We start from the raw sequence: 22,632 nt of genomic DNA, 5'->3' as shown, positions 1-22,632 counted from the left end.
TTTAGCATAGATATTTAAATATAAATATGGAAACTATAGAGAAGATACAAAAATAAAGATATATATATATATATATATATATATATATAAGAAGACTAGTTAGAATACTGCAAATATGCCAATTTTTGTTTTTCAGTTGAGTAGCTGAGTCTGCCAAGTGTTCATCAGAGTGACAGCCTGGGTGAAGAAGCTGTCTTTGTGGTGAAACTCTCCATTGTGTTAAGCTGCCCATTTCCTGACTATAACTGTACAAGATCCTGGATGGAGGAAAGGTTAGAACCAATTATCTTCTCTGCACACCTGATTGTTCATTGCAGTCTGCCCCTGTTCTAGCCCCTGCTGTTTTAATTATTTATCTTTAATGATGAGCTTCAAGTCTTTGAGGTTGGAAGGTCTACTTGCCATCACCCTAATCATTAGCTCCCTCCAGAGATTCTCTATCAAATTCAATTTGTAACTCTGACCACACCACTCCAAAACATTAGTATGGCTTCCAATATGAAGAAACACTTTAAGCATAAATGCTTGGGGTATGAATAATTATGGGTTTAACAGAATGTGTGTTCATGCAGCAGGATTTCGATGTTTTAACTTATTCTTAAACATGGTGTACATTGTGGGGGTAAAATATTAACAATAGCAATAATAAAGAAGCTTAATATAATAATAATATCTATGATGAAACTGTTTAAACCTATACACAAATAAGTACAGTTGCCTCAAAAACAACCTCAGCAGCATAGACCATGACTCTTCAACTAAATAGAAAGAAAAAAATAATTTAATCACATTTTACTAACACCTGCAGGCATTGTATCCTACTGAAACATAAACAGAACTGATTGTGCTTATTATATCATGATTCCATAGATTTACTGTACTTATTTTCAAATCAGAAACATTCCAAATTCACTTTATAGCCTTCATCCTCACCAGAACATATGCTTAGAAAAGCAAATGCCTTGAGCAGAAGGAACTGAATAACCCCGGTCAGTTTTGAATCTTTGTCGCCCTCTAGTGGCATTCTATTCCCGATTGAATGGCATAAAAAGACAAATACAGATATTTTTTATTCTTCATTATTGTTGTCAAAGTGCAAAACAAACTGTTTTCTTAGAAAACGACATTTACACAAAGTTAGATGCAGGCAGAGTGTTTCTAGTCAAACAGTGAAATGTGTTTATTATTCACATTTTTCTCTTTACCAGACTTGCAAGATGCCAAGATGCCATTCATTTCCAACGGAAAAATCAAAAACACTTAACCACCCACAATAATCTTGAAACGCACGCATTTGCAGACCTGAGACTACAAAACCACTTAAGAAGAACTTAAATTTAAACTTCTTGTCTTTTGTAAAGAAAAACTGAAAATAAATAGTTTTATTCTATTTATATGTCTTAAGGCAAAACAAATGTGTAAACACATAGGCAACAACTGCTGCATCAAGTTCTATTGACATTATGGCAGTTAATGCTAGGCAGAACCGCTCAATTAGAATATGTATTACATTATGACACTTCAAACATTAAATCTAACCACAGAGCCCATGCTAATCACAGAGTACTCCCACGCTGCTTTTGATGATTAGAAATCAGTTAGATCTTTTTATATCCTAATATGCATATATTCAACTGAGTTCTGATGCTCAGAATGCACACTCTACAGGTAATTTATATTTATCTATAGGGCCTTTGGAAGTTTCAATCAAGCTATAATATACACACTTTGAAGATCCATCAATTATGTCAAGATTCCCATACCTTGATATAATTTTCATTATTTCTAGAACAGGTCTTCAGCTCCAAAGAAGCTCAGAAAGCTTATTCTGAAGATCCTGTACAAACTGGTTCCAGCTCAAAAATAATCTGTACATTCAGTTCACACCTTTGTCCAAATCAGGGGAAACAAAATATTACTTGTGCATCCTGAGAAGTGTTTCAGGTATTTAGAAGCTCCTTGGCCTTTTAACAGTCACTTCGTTTCCCTGCTGAGACTGCTGGCGTTGCCGTGACGTCTGAGAGACTAGAAGAAGCAGAATTAACCTTGCAGGGACGGCCGCATGGGTATACAACCGTCCATCTCCAGGGATTCGGGCCAGCCTTCATACTTGTTGCTGCTCTTACTGTTCTTCATACGCTAGTGGAAACAAACAGAGGCAAACAGAACTGAAGTTAACGTGACAGGCGGGGATCAGCATCTCAGGACTCCCAACAACAGCAGCAGCAGCTATAGCATAATGCTTTGTACTCTGCTGAACCTGACTGAGCTTTCCAAATAATGTTTGATTCAGCAGGTTGTGGTAATCTATCCTGCTTCAGGAAACATAACTTTTAGCTTTTACTGTGCTTGTGAGACGTTTACTTACACTTATTATGAAAATCTTAATAATCCTGGTCTTTTAAATGGATATTCAAACCAGTTTTTTTCAGGCAGGTCTGATTATAAAACAAACAACTTCAATAATGGCTAAAACAATCACTTGGGCCTTATTTAAATCCACACAGAATAAAAATAAAACATAAAGGTTTAAATATATACATCCCTCTTAATATTTCAATAAACCTGCAGAGAAACCACATGATCACAGTTCTGGCATAATCCTGGCTGGTTATTTAATGTGTGTTCTTAGAAATAGTTGAGCTCATTCAAATTGATGATTTCTGGGCAGGAGCAGGCTTTTAAGCGTAGTCCATAAATTTAAAAAAGGGTAAAGGTAGGGGTCAATTCAATTGCTTAATGTTAGATTTATTCTCTCCCAATCCAGCTTTAATGTGTGTTTTGGGTCATTTTCCCCTGTGTCCAGGTTTTAACTGTCTAGAAGTTGATCCGGGACAAAGTTTAAGACTGAAGGTAGTCTTCCTCCTTTTTTATTTCTCCCACTTTGTCTGATGCAGCAGTACCACTGGCTGCAAAACAGACCCTCAGTATGACGCTATCCCCACCATGCTTAATAGTTTGTAAGGTGTTCTTAGGTCTGAGGCATCACCTTGACTTTTCTAAACATAAAATCATTCAACTTTGTCCAAATAGCTCAAACTATGGCTCTTTTAAACCATAAAGCTTTTTCCAGAAGGCGTTTGGCTACTTTGGCTACTCCGCGCGGGCAGCTATAAAATCAGTCAAGCTTTAAGGTGACGATTTCTGAACAGGGCCTTCTTTCTTGGTCGTTAACCTCTAAGTTTATGATGGTGTTAAACCCTCTGCAATGTGGACAGAGACAATGGAGTTTAAGTGTCTTCCAGTTCAGGATAGTCTTTAGCCTTGGTGGTTCCTGATCATTCTAAAGAACTTCCTTTCATTTGAGGATGACCTTTTGAATCAGACGGTAGAACCATGGACACAATTGTGCGTTGCAACAGGACAATGATACCAAACACACATCAAAAGATTATATGCATATAAAACTTTGTCTCCGTGTGATTAAAGAAAATCCACAATAAATTCAAGCTTGTGCACCCAATCTTATTTTTTTAAATCAAGGTCGTATAATCATTCCACCGAGAAAAAAGAACTGGTGCAAACGCCTAAATAAAAAACCTAAAGTATTATGACATTAATTGCTCAGAGTAATTAGACTTCTTATTGGGCACTGTAAATACTTTATCAAGGGGCGGCGCTGATGGTGTAGGGGTTAAGCACGCAACCATATACAGAGGCTACAGTCCTTGAAGCGGCCGTCCCAGGTTCGAGTCCTGGACCCGGCGATATTTGCCGAATGTCTCCACCTCTCTCCACCTCTCTTTCCTGTCTGCCTACTGTCAAAAAAAAAAAAAAAAAAGGCCACTAGTGCCGAAGAAAAAAAACCAAAAAACTTTATCATACAACTTCTGCAATGGAGCTTAAACCAGTCAGAAACAACTAAAAACAAAAACCTTGATGGGAAGTGAATAAAGACCTAAAGTAGGTCAACTGCACTTAACTTTATCATTGTTTCCTATAGAGTAAGGCCATTAATAATTGTAACACACAGATATAGGAGAAGGCCAAAGCAAGCTCTGATCCTGTGCATCAGACTAATAGTGTTGGTTCATACCTGTTCAAAGGGGCTCTTATTCTCTATGCCCTTGGCTCCAACAAACACCCAGCTGTCTCTAAAGGCCAGCTCCTTCACAGCTGTGCTTCCGAGCTCCTCAAACAGTCGTCTAGACTCATCATTCAGTCTGCCAAAACAAAAGGAAAAAGAAAGACCCTTTAAATCCTTATATTCAAGGAAAAAGCTGTGTCAATCTCTTTTTAAATGCAGAAAAAATTATCCCATGAAGTTTTACACCACAAGTGGAGATTTTTACTTTGTTTGCACGGAAAATACCAAATATGTGAATCAGCTGGATCAATGTTTTACTGATCAAAGTCAATAGAAATCAAGCAGCCTCATTTACAATGTGACCCAGTTGTGTGACCAGCAGGGATGGAGGATTTATCAGAACCACCTCGTGTTCAGTTAATACGTTTTTTGTCTTGACTGAACTTTCTCTGTGAATTTTGTCATCCAATTGCTTCCAGTTTAACACTTTGCCTTAAATTTGAATTGAAACTTTTGACTGTGCAGGTTTTGGTTAATAAGCAGCAAACATTATGCCACACTTCACTCTTCCTTTTTAATAAACCTATCTCTGAACTTAATGAAAGACGTTCTACATTAAACTCCCATCAATTTGGACAACAAAGGGAAGTTTAAATGGAAATGAGTTGAATGCTCATATTAAACTAATTACACATCGTTGATTCTTACTTTGTAGCAGCATCGTCAAAAGAAGCGACAAACACAAGGGTTCCTTCATGAAGGGGCCGTAGAAACTTCAATAAATGTGACACATCTGAAAAGAAGCATTAGATAGATTAGAATAGAAATATTCTTTGTTGTCCTGCAGTGGGGAAATTCAGATATACCAGCAGCAAAGTGACAAAGCAAATGAAAGCATGCAAATATGCACAAAAACAACAAATAAGAATAAGAGACTGTACAGTAAGAGAACATTTATAACATGTAAAAGTTTTAAAAACAGCATACTCAGATTAAAAGAAACTGGGTAGTGATTTAAAAAAAAAAAAAGATACATATACAAGATGTACATGTTTATAAGAAAACAACAACCTTTTTACAAGGAATGGAAAAACTGTGCAAATGATGCACACATGAAGTGTGACGGGTCCCGTGTGCCACCAGTACCTGAATACAGCTTAAGCACTATTTTTTGCTGGGTTTATTACCTCCTGCCCACATATCAAACGTTCTTGTCTCTAACAGCTCGCCTGTCACCCCTAAACCAAAGAAACAGTGTTAAAGCTTCACTGTAATTACTTATAAAAGTGAATACAACACAGTCCTTCGTAAATTCAAGATGACAGTCTCACCGTTCACCAAAGCTATGTTGAGTCCCCTGCCGACATTGTTTTTCACACTGCTCACCAACCTAAGAGACAGAGACACAAGCCTTTAACATACACTTGCAGTGCATTGTACTCACATCCTTTGATCTTTTCCACATATTGTCACATTAAAACTTCAAACTTAAATGTATGTTATTAGGAAATATATGTAATAGACCAGCACGAAGTTTTGCATATTTTGATGTTACTTGGTTTTCAATACATGTGATGTGCATTTGTAACACTGATGCCCCTAAATTAAATTCAGTGCAAGCAACAGCCTTCAGAGGTCAACTGATGAATAAATCAAACCCAGCTGTTCTGTGAGGGCCTCGGAGGTTTGTTAGAGAACATTAGTGAACAAACAGCATCATGAAGACCAAGGAGCACAGCAGAGAGGCAGAGACAAAGGCTTAAAGATGTTTAAAGCAGAGTTAGGCAATAAAACACGGAGCACTATTCAATCCATCATCAAAAAAACAAAGTTGGTGGCACAACTGAAAACCTACTGTGGGGATACTTCAGTTCAGGAAGGACAGAAAAGTTCATTCAAGGATGTATGGAGGTAAATGCTTGGAAATCCTGGAAGAAAACCTATTGGAGGCTATAAAAGAGGCAGCAGGACAACGACCCTAAACATAGAGCCAGAGCTACAATGGGATAGTTTAGATCAGTGGTGTTTAAACACTTTGCCAAGTTGAAAGTACTTGCAGGCCACAAAAGCTTGATTTTTAAATCAAAACACAAAAACAAATTTAAATGTGATTTTTTTTTCTACTTATGCTCAAAAATACACATGGAATATTTTATAGAAAGAAAGAAAGTACTCGGATTTTTGTAGAAAACAGGTCTGTAAATCATGTTAGATCCAAAACATACAAAAGGATCTCACACCTTTCACTTACATGTTGGGGTCAATCGTCATAGCCTCTTTTCAGCAACAAGGACAGCATTTGGGTCACTCTGTCCTCAAAAATGCTGGCTTAGACCAAAGCATATTTCATGTGTTAGGATGGCCAGATCTAAATCCAATTGGGAATCTGTGGCAACACTTGAAAATTGATATTTGCACATGCTCTCTATCCAATGTGGCAGAGCTGGAACAAAAATGTTGGTCTCTAGTTGTGCAACTGCTAAGCTTGTGGCTGCTATAGCTCAAAAGACTTGCAACAGTAATTGCACTGAAACGCTGTTTTCACAAAGTACTGACTCAGAGGGAGAGGCTTTTTGTTCATAAACAAATGTTGAAAATCGCTCTGCTTTCACGTTACAATTATGCACTACTTTGTGTTGGTCTGTCACTTAAAATCACAATAAAATAAATTGAAGTTAGCATCATTAATGTGGAAAAATGTCTAATAGGCATCCATATGCTAGCAGGGGACAGTATTCATTTCTGCACCTATTTACACTACCTGACAGTAACAAAGCAGCAGCATTAAGGAAAGGGCCAACACAATAAAATATAATATAAAATAATAAGCCACCAGATTGAGACAATATAATGCATCAATAATGCATCAACCTCACCAGACATATTTGGAGGCCTTGTTAGGAGAGCACACAAGAAGGAAAAAAACAGAACATAGAATGAAACAAAATGAATAGAAATGGGACAGCAGGGGAGACACAGACGTAAATGAGGACATCAGAAATTTAGAGAGTTAATTCTCACATCTTATCCTCCAAGCAGATTTTAGGGCCAATGACGTTCGCAGATCCAGATACCAGACGGAAAGCCAAATGCTTTGGAGGACACGGGGCTGAAAGTCCACATTTGTACTTCCGGGGACGCATTTCAGCTAAAATAGATGATATAATATCCAACAATAATTAATGTACACAAACTAATGGAGCCATGGTGTGTGATCTTTCTTTTCTACTTACACTGAGTTGGTTCCTCTCTTGTTCCTGAAAATTTAAATAGGTTTTCTGATTAAACAAACAAATCTTATTGCAGAAACATTTGATTAGATTTTATTATGGAGTGACCTTCATCCTACATGTATATTAGTCAGATGAGCTGATATTGAACTTTTTTTTTAATAATGAGTCTGTCTAAAATTTAAGAAATTGGAGATAGAAACCACTAAGATGCTTTCGACTTGCCTCATCTGTCTAATCAAAAACACAAATTTAACATAAGATCAGCTATAAAAGTTTTAAAAATTTCTTCAATATTTTTCCCTAAAGCCAGAATTACTTGAAGATAACTTGTCTTACCAGTGAAGATGTTTCGCACCGATAAACTGCTCTCTCCTCCGAATAATGCGCTCGCGAGCAGCCAGGTGAAGCCCACCAGGAGCAGCAGCACCACCACACCTCGCAGGGGGCCTATCAGCAGAATCACGACATACAGGCTCAGGCAAAAGACCCTTTAGACAAGACTCCCCGAACCACAGGAACAGTTACAACTCACCTGTCAGTCTCATGATTCACCGTCTCATAGGCCTGTAAACAGGACAAACAAGACGCTAGAATAAGGCATAAATTAAATATTATTGAAAAGTTAATTTATCTAATTACACCAATTCAAAACTGAGCTTAATAAAAAAGCATGTTTAATACATGCTTAAAGGTTATTTTTAAAAGGTATCTTTATTCATCCGAACGCATATTCTATTTTATTCACAGAGAATGTATTATTTCTGTATGTTTGCTCAAATCTGTTTGTCCTTCAGCTGCAAAACATTTGAGGATTTCCCTGCACGTTATTCCTGCTTCCAATTTCCTTCCAAATTTTCATTCAAAGGAAAACATTCACAGGAAAACCTTACAATGGAATGTCCTTGGTTTCTCCATGGCTGGATTTGCTCATGTGCAGACGATTGTTTGATAACATGCCCTCAAATGTTCTTCGTGCATATTCTTACTGCATATTCTACCATCTATAGTTGAGTTTAATTTTCCCAGCCCCTATGCCTAAAAAGTTAGACCACAACACTTTGCAGCTGGGATGAAGTTATTATTTTTTGGCTTAAGGCATAACAAGCAGTCTTTTATTCAGTCCTACAGAGTGCATTAGGACCAACAAGCCTAAACTCTGCCACGATGTTCATTGGCAAACCTCAGCACTCGCATTGGATTTGGATGGCTAAAGATTTTCCCTGAAGCAGCTTCCATGCAGCCTGACTGGGTTAGTCTCTCTCTGAATCGGGACAATTTGTTGTGCGGCAGCCAATCTGGGTGCCAAGTTTCAGTGGAGCAGGTCCAGGATGACCTTACACCACTTCTTGATGATATTTTGTTTGTCATTTCAATAAAACACATAACTTCCTTAAAAAATGTCAAGTAATTACATTTACCCTTCTCAATATTTAAGGGAAAAATCTTTATTTGCATTACAGCAATCAGACCCTACTCATAACAGCTAAGCAGCTTTTTGTAGGATTTCACTGGTATTTTGATCATTTATCTAAGGTGATGAACTTCAAGGCCTCAGAAGAAACATGTTGGCAAAATTAAAAGGCTTCTTTAAACCTAATTCTACAATGGTGTGAATAATTTTTGGCTTAACTATATATAAACTATATATAGTTTTTGACTTTATTGTACCAGGTGATCAGGAGAAATGCACACACCAGTCAAGAAGGTTAGTCTGGAGGCCTGTGAATGAACGACTGAGTTTCTTGTTTATCCACCTTATGCAAATGACTACAACATGTCGACCTCAATGCTTTAATAAGGGGCGGTGTTTCACAGGTGTGTTGAAACAGGATCACAAAGTCAGTCATTTAAAATCAATTCTTTTCAAGAGATTTTTAATTACATCAGTGTTTAATGGAGGGTAAAAATATGTTAATTTCCAAAGTAGGTGAGGTTTGTACTCTAACATATATAAGTTTGTAACGTTTATGGGCAATTTCTTTAGAAGGAAATCAATAGGATCACCTTTGTGTGGGTGTGTTTTAAATAACACTTCAAGATGGATTAATAAAAGTCATATTAAAATATTTCATGTAGGCTGTACATCAGTTATTTTACAATAATGCGCGATGGTGCATAGACGTTATTGTGTGGAGGGGACGCTGATATTCATACAACCGCGTCAGAACAAGGAGCTAGTCGTTGCCTACATATAATGGAGAAACTGTTGAGACTGAGTTTATGTTTCACACTTTGCAAATACTGAAAAAAGTCACAATGAAGTAGATTTTTTGAAATGCTTGTATTAAGTCAGTAGTGTAGAGGAAGGTAAATACATAATGTGATTTTCTATGCGTCTTCTGGTTTCAAAGAGCACATTAAAAACATGACAAATACAGTAAAATATATTACACCAAATTTACAGACACATTATTGTGAAAGGGCACACGTGGCACCCATTTTAGCATCACCGCACTGGTCCTCAGATCATTTTAGACTCCATTTCAAATCATTACTCTGGCCTATAGATCACTGAATGAGCAAGCTGCTTCCTACATTTTAGAACTACTGCAGTAATACGATCCCACATGTAGTTTAGGCTCAGCTCAGGCTCACGTAGCCAATTTTAATAGCAGAGGTGACCAAAGGTTTCACAAAACAGTATCTAAATTATAGAATCCCTACATTTCTGCTTAGATAAAAAAAAAGCTTGAATACTCCACTCTTTGGACTGGCGACCTGTCCAGGATGTACCCCTCCTCCCAACGATAGACTGCTGGAGATGGGCACCAGCTTCCCAGCGACCCACTATGGAAGAAGCGGTATAGAAAATCACTGACTGGACTCCACTCTTTAAACAGGCTTTTAATTGAACAATATTTTAAAACTGCCTATTTAAACAGGGAGTTGTGTGACATTGCCATGGGTCTTTCAAAGCAAGTTCTGCTGGTCTCAAGCAAGTCAGGACATTTTAAAACCAGTCGGATTTCTCAAACTGGGAGTGGTTCTTAAATTTTTTAAAAGTGCCACCTCAGTAAATACTATACATTTACATTACTTTGGAACTGACCAAGTTTCTATCCAAGGCCACATGGGTCAGGTCAATGATGTCGATGAAACTTTGAAGATCAAAAAAGTAACAGGAAGGTCCCCTAAAGCCGGAATTAAAGTTCGGCAAGTTGAGTCTCTGACTACACCTTCTAATAAATCTATATTTGTATATATGGACATGAATAAAAGCTAAATTAATAGAAAAAAGACCAGAAATTTATCGCACATTTGGGATGAATCTAAATGAGTTTCACTTTTTGAATTGAATTACCTAAATGAATGACATTTTTGATGATATTCTAATTTATCCGGATTCAGCTGCATAAATGTATCTCTATGAAGGTATTATTAAGTTTCTATTCGGGTGAAATGGTTGAGATTTGATCATTTTGGCGTTTGTGTGTGTGTTTAACTGCCCTGAAACTATGGTAACATTTGTAAGTTTGTAAAAGTAAATATATGTAAATAGGTATGGACGCGGAGGTAATTATAGACTTTCCCGATCCCTCGTATGTATAGTTCAAATTAAAACGGAGGATCTTACCTACTTTATCTAGTCCTAAGGTGAGCGTTGACTTAGCTTGTCTCCTTTGCTTGGACGTATAGGCGTATAAATGAATCTGCTATTACCCTTAGCCCCGGACTTTTAATGTTTTCTACGCAATTTCTTCATTGGCACCGTTTACCAGGCATATCCTAGACGGATGAAACTGAGGTCCAAAGTGCCAGTCTGCGTATAATGCACGGCGCTGTTGCGAGCACGGAAAAAACGATGTTTTGAGTCGTTTTCACTTCCGGATGTGCCCAAGCTAAGTCTGAGCATGCGCGAAAACTGTTCACGTGAACAAAAACATTTTTTTAAATTATCTCTGTCTTTTTATTTTTAAATTGTCTCGAAACAAACGAGGGTAAAAAAAAGGCTGTATTTTTTAAATTAAAAATAAATAAATATAAATAAGCGAGTGAGCACAAAAAATACACGCGACACTTGAATTCGCCTACGCCTGCTTCCTCATAATCAAGATGGCTGCCCACAGTGCTGTGCTCTCCTTTTCCAAAACCATAAATCCCCTCTGGGGTCGACACCTGGGAAATACGGTTAAAGTAAGACAGATTTAACGTGTTTTGTTATATTATGCTACAATGTTACCCTGGGGCTGTAATTTAAGCTCGTTTATTGCTATTAAACACAAGGTCAAATAGCACACATAACGTCAGTTATACCCTGTGATTGTTAAGGTGGTACACCCCAAAAACGCATATTGTTTTATTTTTCAGGTATTTGGAACAACTTTGACAAGTAACCGGAATAAAACATTTTATCCTGTGAGTATTTGAGACTGTGTTGATGCCCTGACAGAAACAGAACATGTGATGTTCTCTTTTACTCCTGACTCAAGTTATAAAGTGCCTAAAACAATACTGTTACTCTATGGTTTGTGTCAATCTTGAAGTTAATAAACCGTACTGCAATGTCTCACTATCAATGGGATCATGGGAGTGTCATACAATTTCCTGTTAAGGTGTTTGTCACATTTATTTGGGTTTTATTTGTTATTGTTTGTTGCGATCAAACTGATGATTGACCTTCTTCCTGCCTTTCTTCTTCATCAACAAAGAGACAACATTGTAAGTAGTTACCTTTTGATTTCACATGCTTTGGTTAAAAATGCATGAATTACCTTCTTTTTTGTATTAGAGGTGCACCAGTTTTTTAGCCCAAAATTGGAATTGTATAATTTTTCCAGCCAATCAAACACTGTACAATCAGAATATTTTCCTGTTCATCAAATGCATTAAATTCCCACTCCCACCATTTTTTTATTAACACCTAAAGAGGCAGCTTGTATATTGGTGCACTTTTTGTGTTTAATAAGTCAGGGAAATGTTAGGGACATATGCTTTGATACATAATTGGGGAAAACCTTATTTGTTAATTTTCAGTCAAGTTCAAAATTGCTACTTTATAAAACAATCTGCTGCACTTTTGTGTTTTCCTTCATGTGATGTAAGAAAGGAAAATGTGCAGATCAGGATGCAGGAAAAGCCTGATTGGTGCATCTTCATTCTTTATACAAAGCACTGTATATTTAACAACATTTGCAATAACTGGAGGACAATCAGTATGTGTCACAAGATATTTTTTTAAAGGAATCTCTTATATCAGATGGGTTAAAAGTGTTTTCCAAAGTAATTTAAATCTATTCTAGTGATTAATCCAGCTGTGCCTAATTCTACTTTATAAATATAAACCATTAGATTGATATTTACCCTTAAATTGACATGCATATATAAATACATTTGAAAATTATTTTATCATTTTCTGTTGTATCTAGTCTAAAATGACACACTTTTTTTTTTTTTTAACAGGACCCTTATTTTCCAATTTACAGTTTGCATCTCCCAAGATATATTGCCTGTTTAGGGTTAAAAAAATAACAATTTAACATATTTGTAATTATTCATGTAGCAAATTGTAAAACATTGTAAACAATGCATTAACTATGTTATTTTTCAGACGGAGTATTAGGACTATTATTAAACTTTATTTTTGGAAATTACAAGAATAAAGTCATAATATTAAGAGAATAAAGTCGTAATATTACCAGAATAAGGTCGTGATATTAAGTCAAGTCAAGTTTATTTATACAGCGCTTTTCAGCAACAAGGCACTCAAGGCGCTTATTAAGTGAATAAAATCGTAACTTTACGAAAATAAAGTCGTAACATTAGAAAAAAATAATGACAGCTTCTCTTCCACAAAACAAGCCAGTTCTTCCAAGCCCGTGTGGTACTTTTTTCAAAACAGACACGGTCGTTTGCACAATCGTTTCAAAGTCCTGATACTTGTAGTAATTTGATTCTGATGTGCTAAAAAATGAAGAATGTCCTTATTTGTGAAACCGATACTAAAGTATAGCTTCACAAGATGCTCAACATTTCTCATTTTAACACATGGAAAACTGAGCTTTTTTTGTAAGAGTTGTCATAAAAATTCCGACTTTATTCTCGTAATTTAAAAAAAAAATCTCTTAGCCTGGCCCTAATACTCAGTCATATGCTTGAAATCAATGAATAAAAGATAACAACATTTACAAAAAAAAACAAATCTTCCAATCATCCAAATTCTTTCTGATTTCTGTCTGTACGAGGTTCAGCAGTCACTAACCTCTCCCCGTGTAAAGCCTTTACTCCCAATATTCTAGCACCAAAGAAAACTGAGGAAACAGTTCTCTGAAGTTCTCTGAAAACATATAGGATGCGCATTAAATTTAAACAATATTGCACATTTGAGGGTAAAATAAAAATAAATAAATATTTTAAAATAGTACATCTATAACATGAAAGACTCAAAATAAGTGAAAGTCTAAGAGTAACTGTTACTGTTTTATACCCCTATCTGGGGGTATAATGTCTGTATCCTCTAGGATGCAAGCATGTATCCATGAAGTCTGCCATTTTGAATGCTGGCATAAGGTCACATGACCTCAGGACTCAGGACACCGGTGTTGACAGTTTAACAAGACTTTCTGTCTTCCTTTGTAGCTGATTTATATGTGTTGATGATTTATAAATGCTTACATCCTTTTTATTGATTAACTAAATTGCTAAGTACAAGTGTCATTAATTAATAAGTAGAGATTTGGTAAGATGCAGAATCTGTTAAGAGGGGGATGAAACAGTGCAAGCTCAGAAGTTGTGCATTTTAGATAAAATAGAGTAACGAATATCCGTCCAGCTAATTTTGCAGCTTATTAGTTAAAATTGGCAAAAATAAACTGTTTCTGTTTTGTTAATATTGTGTTTCATGGCGACATTGCAGCCCCCTCCTGCAAAGTACGGAGGCAGACACACTGTGACCCTCATTCCTGGGGATGGAATCGGTCCAGAACTTCTGAATCATGTCAGAGAGGTTTTCAGGTTAGTTCACCTAGTTCTAAATCCTGATAGACTCAACTATGCAAAGGTGGCGATGCCCTTCATCTTATAGTTTGGTAATCATGCCTGTAGGTTTAGCTGTGTGCCTGTGGACTTTGAGGTTGTGAATGTCAACTCTGCACTAGAGGCTGAGGATGATATCAATAATGCCATTACTGCCATCCGCCGAAATGGAGTTGCTCTTAAAGGTAGGCCGAACTGCTCCTTTTAGCCACAGTCAGACCAGAACAAAGGTGAGGGGGTGGGGGGTAGCATGCCATTTATCATAAGGCCATAATATGACGGTCTAACTTCAGAATCATCTAACTCTCCTGTTAGGTAACATAGAAACCAACCATACCATGCCGCCGTCTGTGAAATCCAGAAATAATCTCCTACGGTACGTGTAAATAAAATATTTGGCTCCCTTGATAAATGCCCTGTTTTGTCAGATTGTTCACATTTCAAACTTAATTTGGTCCCTTGTGTGCGCTTGGTCGATCATTTTTCTCCTTCAACAGCACAAGCTTAGATCTGTATGCCAACGTGATGCACTGCCAGTCCCTCCCTGGAGTCCAAACTCGGCACAAGAACATTGACATCATGATCATCAGGGAGAACACAGAAGGAGAATACAGCAATCTGGAGCACGAGGTTAGACTGCGAAAAAATAAATCAATGCTCTGCTGCTCATACCTTCCAATCCCTTTGTTTTTCCTACCATTTTTTATGTTATTAATTTTTTGCTTTTTACGTAATGGTACCATTTATGTTGCCTTTCAAAATAGAAAAACAGCCTGCAGCATAAAATGGGCTCAACTCGTTGACCAGCTGACAAAGAGAATCAATCCTGACTTCATTAAACTGTCTGAATTGGTGCAACTGGTCTGGGTCAGGGTTGTTAGTTTGTTAGTCAGAAGATGGACTACAATGTTACACATAATGAAAGAATCTTTATCAGCCTCTGTAATATGTTGCCCCACAACAGAACAGTGTTGTTAGATTTTACCTGGAGCATCTAATGTCATGGTAATGGAAATTATTCCTGTTTTTCGTTCTGCTCTGTTTTGTTTTCCTGCTTTGATTTTTCTTTCAAGCAGATCATGTTTAAGATTTGAAGACAAAGTCCCTTAAAAAGTATTTGCCCACTTACAGATTCTTTTGTCTTTGCTTCGTGAGGCTCTAAAACTGTTTCAGATCATCAAACAAATGTTTATGTCAGGCAAAGATGGCTTTAGTTAATATCTAAATGAATTTATAAAATGATGATTTCATTTATTTTAGGGAACAAAGCAATAGAAACCAAACGATCCCTTTGTTAATTCATGAATTAAGTGATAAACCACTTAGATTAGTTCTTGGAAAGTTGAATTCAATTTCACCCAGGCTAGATTTCTGCCAGACCTTTTGAATCAAGAAACCCCTATGTAGTACCTGTCTAACAATATGAAGTAGGATCAAAGATCTCAAAAAGCATCATGACCCCAATCTAAAGAAATTCAAGAACAGATGTGAAGCAGAGTCTCTGACATCTGTCCGACTGGAAATGGTCACAAAGCCATTTCTAAGGCTGTGAAACTCCACAAATGGAGAAAACATTCGGTAGAGGTGTACCTGCCCTGGAGCAGCTACACTACCATTCTGACTCCAAGAGCACATCAACGACTCATCCAGGAGGTCACTGAAGAACCAAAAACATCATCTAAACCAGGCCTCACTCATCTCAGTTAAGGTCAGGTTCTGTGATTTAATACCGGTCTGAGTCTGCTTTGCTTCTCTGGGATATCGTGCAAAGAAGAATGGGACGACGTTCCTTCACAGTAATGATTGCCTAAAACATTTAAATGTGACAAAGCAGCGAAACAGAATAACTCTCTAAAAAAGAAAGCACCGTAGATTGGGAGGTATCCATTTATTGATGCCCTTCGCAATTTTTACAGAAAAAATGTACTATAAATTATTACCACCTGTGTAGATAGATTTGTGATGTTTTCTAATAACTGCTTTTGATTAGGAGCATTTTTAAGATTACAAAATTATCTTACTTTCTTGGATTAAAAATGCAGTTATCATTACTATTTTTTTGGTTGTTGGTTTCTGCCATCACAAAGTGTAACATAGATATGAATATATTCACATTTTGGTCCATTTCAAAACTATTCAAACCCACGTAGTAAACAGTTGTCATTCATAAGAACCCAGCAGATTATATCAACTCACCCACCGTGAACAAGCATGGTGTATGACTTCCTTTGAACAAAAAGAAATATCCACCTAAATCAGGGTCAGAGTTCAGAGTAGAGCAGAAGGGAAATTGAGAGCTAACAGGTTCCTAACATTACATTTATAACCATTTTGTTGCTTACATATAAGTGGGAAAATGTATCTTCTAGGGATAAAGTAGTTGTTCGATTACCGTCATCTCCATGAATATCAAGTTCCATTTTCAATTAGCTCTGCTTCTGCTTGTTCTTCCATTGTGTATCTCGTTTCTTTTACCAAACCAGGTGTTTTTGCATGAGACAGCCCAGTGTTATCCGTTTCTAGCTTCTTAGTTCCTGCAACTTCTTTCGCCTTTTCTGCTCTGCACGAATGTTCACTGTGCTATTGTAAAAGGCTCTGAAGATAATAAATGCAGCATGGTCAGTCTGGTGGGTTTGACATGTGTAATTTATGGGTTATATCATTACAAACCCCTCAGATGTTTTATGAGGGTGTGCAATGAAAGTTTAAGAATGTGCTTGTGTGTTTGTTATGAAACAACATGGTAAAGTTGCTGTATTTGTGCTGATTTAAACATTAGACTTTGCTGCAGGGAAAATATTATCACTACCGAGCAGTATTCACATCAGAAGATGCTCATGGATATTTACCATAACCAGACAGCTTCAACACATCAGCACATGTCTGTCCTTGAACTTGCAGCACAGATTTCTGTACCTGATCACAGTTGTCAGTTGTCTCAGATCTTTTTGTTGTTTAAGGTTTGATCTGAACTCAGCAGAACTGTATTAATTTGTAATATTATTTTATGATTTAATTCTTTGTTGTAAGAGTGTATCAGGCGTGGTGGAGAGTCTGAAGATCATCACTAGGAACAATTCCCTAAGGATTGCTGAGTATGCTTTTCAACTGGCTCGGGAGAAAGGTCGCCGCAGGATCACTGCAGTGCATAAAGCCAACATCATGTAAGGGATTTTGACTCCAAGGAGTCTGACCTTTTGTTTTATTATTTTGGAATATGGAGTAGCATGTCTATTCTCCACCACAGGAAGCTCGCAGATGGCTTGTTTCTCCAGTGCTGCAGGGAGGTGGCCTCTGGATTCCCGGACATTACTTTTGACAGCATGATTGTGGACAACACAACCATGCAGGTGAACATTATAAGTCTTGAGCTTGGATTATGCTTTTGAATTTACAAAAAACTAAGTGATTTTTCCTGTCGTTCTTCTTGTCTGTTTGCAGCTTGTGTCCAAACCCCAGCAGTTTGACGTGATGGTGATGCCTAATCTGTACGGAAACGTTGTTAGCAATGTGTGCGCTGGCCTAGTGGGAGGGCCTGGCCTTGTGCCTGGTGCCAATTATGGTCGGGGCTATGCCGTGTTTGAAACAGTAAGTGACTGTGAATTAGCATCATAATTATCTCTGTCATTTTTAAATATATGCAAATATTGTTGGGGTCGAGTATTTTTCTCCTTCTTTCTCTCTCTACTCTGAATCTCAGGCTACAAGGAACACGGGAAAAAGTGTTGCAGGAAAGAACATCGCTAACCCCACTGCTATGCTGCTAGCAAGTTGCATGATGCTGGACCACCTCAAGTAACTTTTTGTTTTAGTATATCTGTTCCTTCTGTTGGAGCTGAGATGTAATGTTGCCACTACATAAGGCAAATAACCCCTTCTGCTGTTTCTCCAGGCTTTATGACTATGCCACCTTGATAAGGAATGCAGTCCTCACCACAATGAATGAAACTAGGGTGAGTCAACTAAAGCTGAGCATGCTTTCAACTCATCTTTCATGCTAATGTAAAGTTTGCAGCCCAGTGTTGTGAAACAGGTTTTCAGGCCCTTTCGGCCAGGTCTGGCATGATTCCTTGAGAGCAGTACAATGCTTTCACAAAAAGAACATTTGATTGTTAGAAAGCTTCTTATAAAGTGTTATGCTCTGGGGATCTGAGTTTACACAATGTAAATGTGCTCCTTTTATTAAACGTAGTTATTAGTTGCTATCAAACCTTGATGCAGATACCCATGCTCTTCCCTAAACTGATATATACAGCATGTTCAACAAATTAGAATATTATTGAAAAGTCCATTTATTTCAATAACTCAGTTCACTAAGTGAAACACTTCCATTGATTAATTACACACAAACGGGAGTTTTTTAAGCCTTTATTTCTGTTAATTATGATTCATTTCCACTTAAAGTACATAAAACACAACATTTAAGATTATAATATTACATCAAACAAATAAAAAAACATTTTTAATACATAAATGTGGGCTTCTTGAAAAGTATGTTTAATTTCTGATTACCGTAAATGTTTTTATTTTCAAAAGGTATTTTTGAACTGAGAAGCGAGCCTCATTGTTTGAACGCATGTTCTAATTTACTGAATGTGACTGTAATTAAAACATGTAGCAGTCCATCAGATACAGTCGTGGTCAGTGGTTTATAAACACGCATCAGAGATGTGGATGTCATACAAATTGTGGACTTTCAATTCTTTTTCCAGAGTGGAGTGATTATATAACTAATTTCAGTCTTTTGCTTTTTTTCTTAATAAGTATCTGGTCAATAAGGTTAAATGTATTGTTGTTGTTTTTATCCACACAAAAAGTCAGTTGGGGGGAAAACAACAAAAACAAGTTATTTTTTTCTCATTTCATATTAGAAATACATAATGAAATGTGTTCCATCATGGTGGTAGGAGTTATGCTGTGGGACTCCTAGTCAGCGAGTCCTACTGGTGTAATGCACAAAGTGGATGGAATAATGAAGGAGGACTATCTCCAAATAATCTTTTACCTCAAATCAACAGCTAGGCTGTTGAAACGGGGACACATCTGTGTGTTCCAACAGGCTATGATCTCAAACACATAAAAACCTTCTTTGCCGCTAACTATGGACTTCTGGAATGAACCCTACCAATTGCTCACAGCCGTATGCCAGAAGCTTATTGATGGCTATAAAAAGTCGAGGTGCAACTTTGCTAAGAGATATTCAACCGAATATTAATGGGGTGGGTATGTATTTATGCATGTATTTATGCATGCATGGATGAAACAAGTGAAATAACTGCTCCCCCATTTTTTTGTCCCAAAAAAACTAAACCCAGATCCCCCTGTGCTCTGACAAATTTATGAAGTCTCTGTAAACTCCTTATCATACTGGTTAAAAAAAAAACTAGCAAAACAAAAATATATTATAGAAATAAGTGCTAATGTTTTTTGTCCGATCCTCATTAATCTTTGATTTGGTTCAGTCGAGCTCATCCCATGTGCCACAGTCTAATTTGGAAATAAGTTGCTTCATCTCACATTAATGTGTCTGGTCAGGCAGGCATCAATAGGAAAAGTAAATGAATCTGAATCGACATTTAAATATTATAACAGTGCTGCAGCTCTCTCACTCACCATTAATCAGGTTAAAACATCGCAGCATTGCACTACTTGGGTCGAGGCTGCATGGACCTACCAGTCTGCAGCAGAGACATGCGAACACACGCAGACGTCATGCAGTCTGTGTTTGTCGCAATAAGTTCCCATTCATAGAAACAGTGTCTTGCTGGCTATTATATAGACTTTTTAAATCAGCATATGTCCAGGAAAGCATAAATCATCAAAAAACAAAACTAAAACTCAGGCTCTTTGCCACCAAAGGTAAGCATTTTATCCTACCCAGCCTCTGAGACTTCTCTCAGGTGATAGTTGGCTGGAATGAAATTAAAGTAAAAATGCCACATTACTTTCACAAAGGGGGAGGATCAACATATAAGATACAGGTACATCTAAAAAAAACGTGAAAAGGTTCAAAAATGTTTGTCATTCATTTCAGGAAGTGAGACTAACATATAGCTTCATTACACAAAATTTGAATATTGGTAGAAACGTTAAATATTAAACTCATAGTGTCACACTATGATCAGCTAATTAACTGAAAACATCTGTAACTGGTTCCTGAGCCTCTAAATGTTCTCCCAGTTTGGGTCATACACAGTCATGGGGAAGACTGCTGACTGGACAGATGTCCAGACGACAGTCATTGGCAACCCCCACAAGGAGGGTAAGCCACAAAAGGTCATTGCTAAAGAAGCTGGTCATTCACAGGGTGCTGTCACCATGCATACTCATAGAAAGTTGAGTGGAAGGAAAAAGTGTGGTACGAAAAGGTCCACCAGCAAAAGTAATTACCGCAACCCTTGGAGTAATGTCAAGGAAAGTCCATTCAAGAATTAGGGGGAGCTTCAGAAGGAGTGGACTGATGCTGGAGTCAGCGAATAAAATCCACTACGTACAAATGAATTCTGCACTTGGGCTACAAATGTCACATTCCTCGTGTTAAGCCATTCCTGAACCAGAGACAGCATTAGAAGCATCTTAACTGGGCTAAGGAGAAAAAGAACTGTACTGGTTTGTCTTTTTTATTTGGAAATCAAGGTCCGAGAGTCTGGAGGAAAAGCGGATAGGCACAGAATCCCTGTTGCTCAAGGTCCAGTCAAGTCTTCCCAGTCAGTGATGGTTTGGGGTGCCATGTCATCTGCTGGTGTTGGTCCACTAGGTTTTCTGAAGTCCACAGTCTATACAGGCATCTGCCAGGACATTTTAGAGCACTACATGCTTTCCTCCGCTGACCAGCTTTATGCAGATGGTGATTTTATTTTCCAGCAGGACTTGGCACTGGCCCACACTCCTAAATGTAGCAAAAACCTGTTCAATGACCATGGTGTTGATGTGTTGATTGGCCAGCATACTGACTCGACCTGAACCCCATTGAGAAGCTATGGAGTTTTGTCAAGAGGAAGATGAGAGACACCATACCCAACAATGCAGATCACCTGGTTCTTGTTTTGTTCCTTCTTGCTTCCCCATTGTTTGACGTTATCAGGCACGCATGAATTTATAATTTGATATTATTTGGATAGTGAAAGTTATACAATAGATAGAAACTTGCAAACTACAATGTGTCTTTCTAATTAATTTAAGTTACATTCTGTATAAACATTCAGTCCTGAACAAAGAACAGTTTAAATAAATTATTAAAAGGCTAAAATTAATGAAACACCTGTCCAGGATAAGTGTATATAAACTTCTAACTGAAACTGTATGATTTGACCAAAATCATATCCTGAAAAGCATCATCTGAAGTTTTTGTCTTATTGTAATCTTGGACTATGTTTCTTTACATCGTGCTCTTTTTGTGGCAGTTGCACACAGCGGACCTGGGGGGTCGGGGCACCACATCAGAGGTGGTCCAGTCCATCATGAGGATCATCCAGAGTAAAGGACAGCTCACAGCAGAGATCTAAAACATCTCTGTCAACACTGTTTGAATAATTTGGAGTCATTGGTGTGGATCTGAGCAGGTTTCTTTGTGCAGGCAGTCTACAATATGGGAAAAGGATATTTAAACATTTCTGTTCAAACTACTAACCAGATATCAAAATAAACTTTCATTTAAAAATAAAATCCAGTATCACTCCTGTTGGATAATAAAATCTACTATAACAATATTTATTTTTCCAGGGTGTTTTGTGTTGAGATGTTCTTTCAGTTTTAGAGGCGTATCCTCAGAAACGATTTATACTGTTTGACACCAACATGGAGGCAGTAATATTTAATGTATCATTTGGTTGCCTTGTCCACTCACTGCTCTCTAATATGGGTTATTTATGTTTCATGTTAAAGCTACATAGCAGCTTTTTCAAATCCACTAAAATGTTGAATGTTCTTGTGAGGTCTTATTATTTGTGTCATAACACATTGCTTATGTACTGAATTTCCATTTGCGAGTTAAAAAATGCTGACCCAGCTATATGTGATATCACACCGGACCAAAGTACACCAAATAACTTCTGTAACTGATGAACGTTTTAGCTGATACCTTCACAATAGTGGCTAAACTGAATTAGATCCAAGTTTGACAAGGAAAATGGGTCATATATACTGTATAATGTGCTTTCAATAAAGAAGTGTATCTTAAATGCATCTTTTGTTAATAGGTTTGAATATAAAGCATACTTCAAAGTTGAGTTAAGGTGGACGTACAGTGCCTCGCAAAAATATAACCCCTTATTTGGATTTTATGAGGAAAAAAAAAACCTCAATGTAGATCCTAATTGCGTCACGTGGAAATAAAATGGTGAATTGCTTTAAACTTGTTTTTAATCACAAAATAATTTTGCATTTGTGTGTAGTCAGTCC

At 37.2% G+C, this 22,632-nt stretch overlaps 2 protein-coding genes across 6 annotated transcripts; one reads left to right on the top strand and one right to left on the bottom strand.

The window, feature by feature from the left end:
* Positions 1-1,051: 1,051 nt before the first annotated feature.
* Positions 1,052-11,100, bottom strand: fam3a (FAM3 metabolism regulating signaling molecule A). 5 transcript variants are annotated; one of them, XM_047361862.1, is made up of 11 exons: positions 10,835-11,100; positions 9,958-10,047; positions 7,793-7,824; positions 7,597-7,707; positions 7,261-7,284; positions 7,049-7,175; positions 5,359-5,417; positions 5,215-5,265; positions 4,736-4,820; positions 4,037-4,163; positions 1,052-2,139 (listed from the first exon to the last, which is right to left on the bottom strand). In XM_047361862.1, the coding sequence occupies exons 3-11, from the start codon at positions 7,803-7,805 to the stop codon at positions 2,041-2,043; spliced, it is 696 nt and encodes a 231-aa protein (XP_047217818.1). In that variant the 5' UTR covers positions 7,806-7,824; positions 9,958-10,047; positions 10,835-11,100; the 3' UTR covers positions 1,052-2,040. The 5 variants fall into 5 exon arrangements, with proteins under 5 accessions (XP_047217818.1, XP_047217804.1, XP_047217810.1 ...); XM_047361848.1 differs by having other exon boundaries at positions 9,963-10,047; XM_047361854.1 differs by having other exon boundaries at positions 9,963-10,047; positions 10,839-11,100.
* Positions 11,101-11,262: 162 nt separating this feature from the next.
* idh3g (isocitrate dehydrogenase (NAD(+)) 3 non-catalytic subunit gamma) lies at positions 11,263-22,416 on the top strand. The gene is made up of 13 exons (XM_047361831.1): positions 11,263-11,394; positions 11,569-11,616; positions 11,908-11,919; positions 14,114-14,211; positions 14,302-14,417; positions 14,548-14,608; positions 14,730-14,862; positions 17,263-17,396; positions 17,480-17,582; positions 17,674-17,820; positions 17,933-18,027; positions 18,125-18,185; positions 21,636-22,416. The coding sequence occupies exons 1-13, from the start codon at positions 11,314-11,316 to the stop codon at positions 21,735-21,737; spliced, it is 1,191 nt and encodes a 396-aa protein (XP_047217787.1). The 5' UTR covers positions 11,263-11,313; the 3' UTR covers positions 21,738-22,416.
* Positions 22,417-22,632: the final 216 nt, after the last annotated feature.

This window comes from Girardinichthys multiradiatus, chromosome 1 (assembly GCF_021462225.1).
Source record: "Girardinichthys multiradiatus isolate DD_20200921_A chromosome 1, DD_fGirMul_XY1, whole genome shotgun sequence".
In the NCBI taxonomy this organism is placed as follows: Eukaryota; Metazoa; Chordata; class Actinopteri; order Cyprinodontiformes; family Goodeidae; genus Girardinichthys; species Girardinichthys multiradiatus.
The sequence above is the reverse complement of the archived record's forward strand: the minus strand, read 5'-3'. Positions and strand labels throughout refer to the sequence as shown.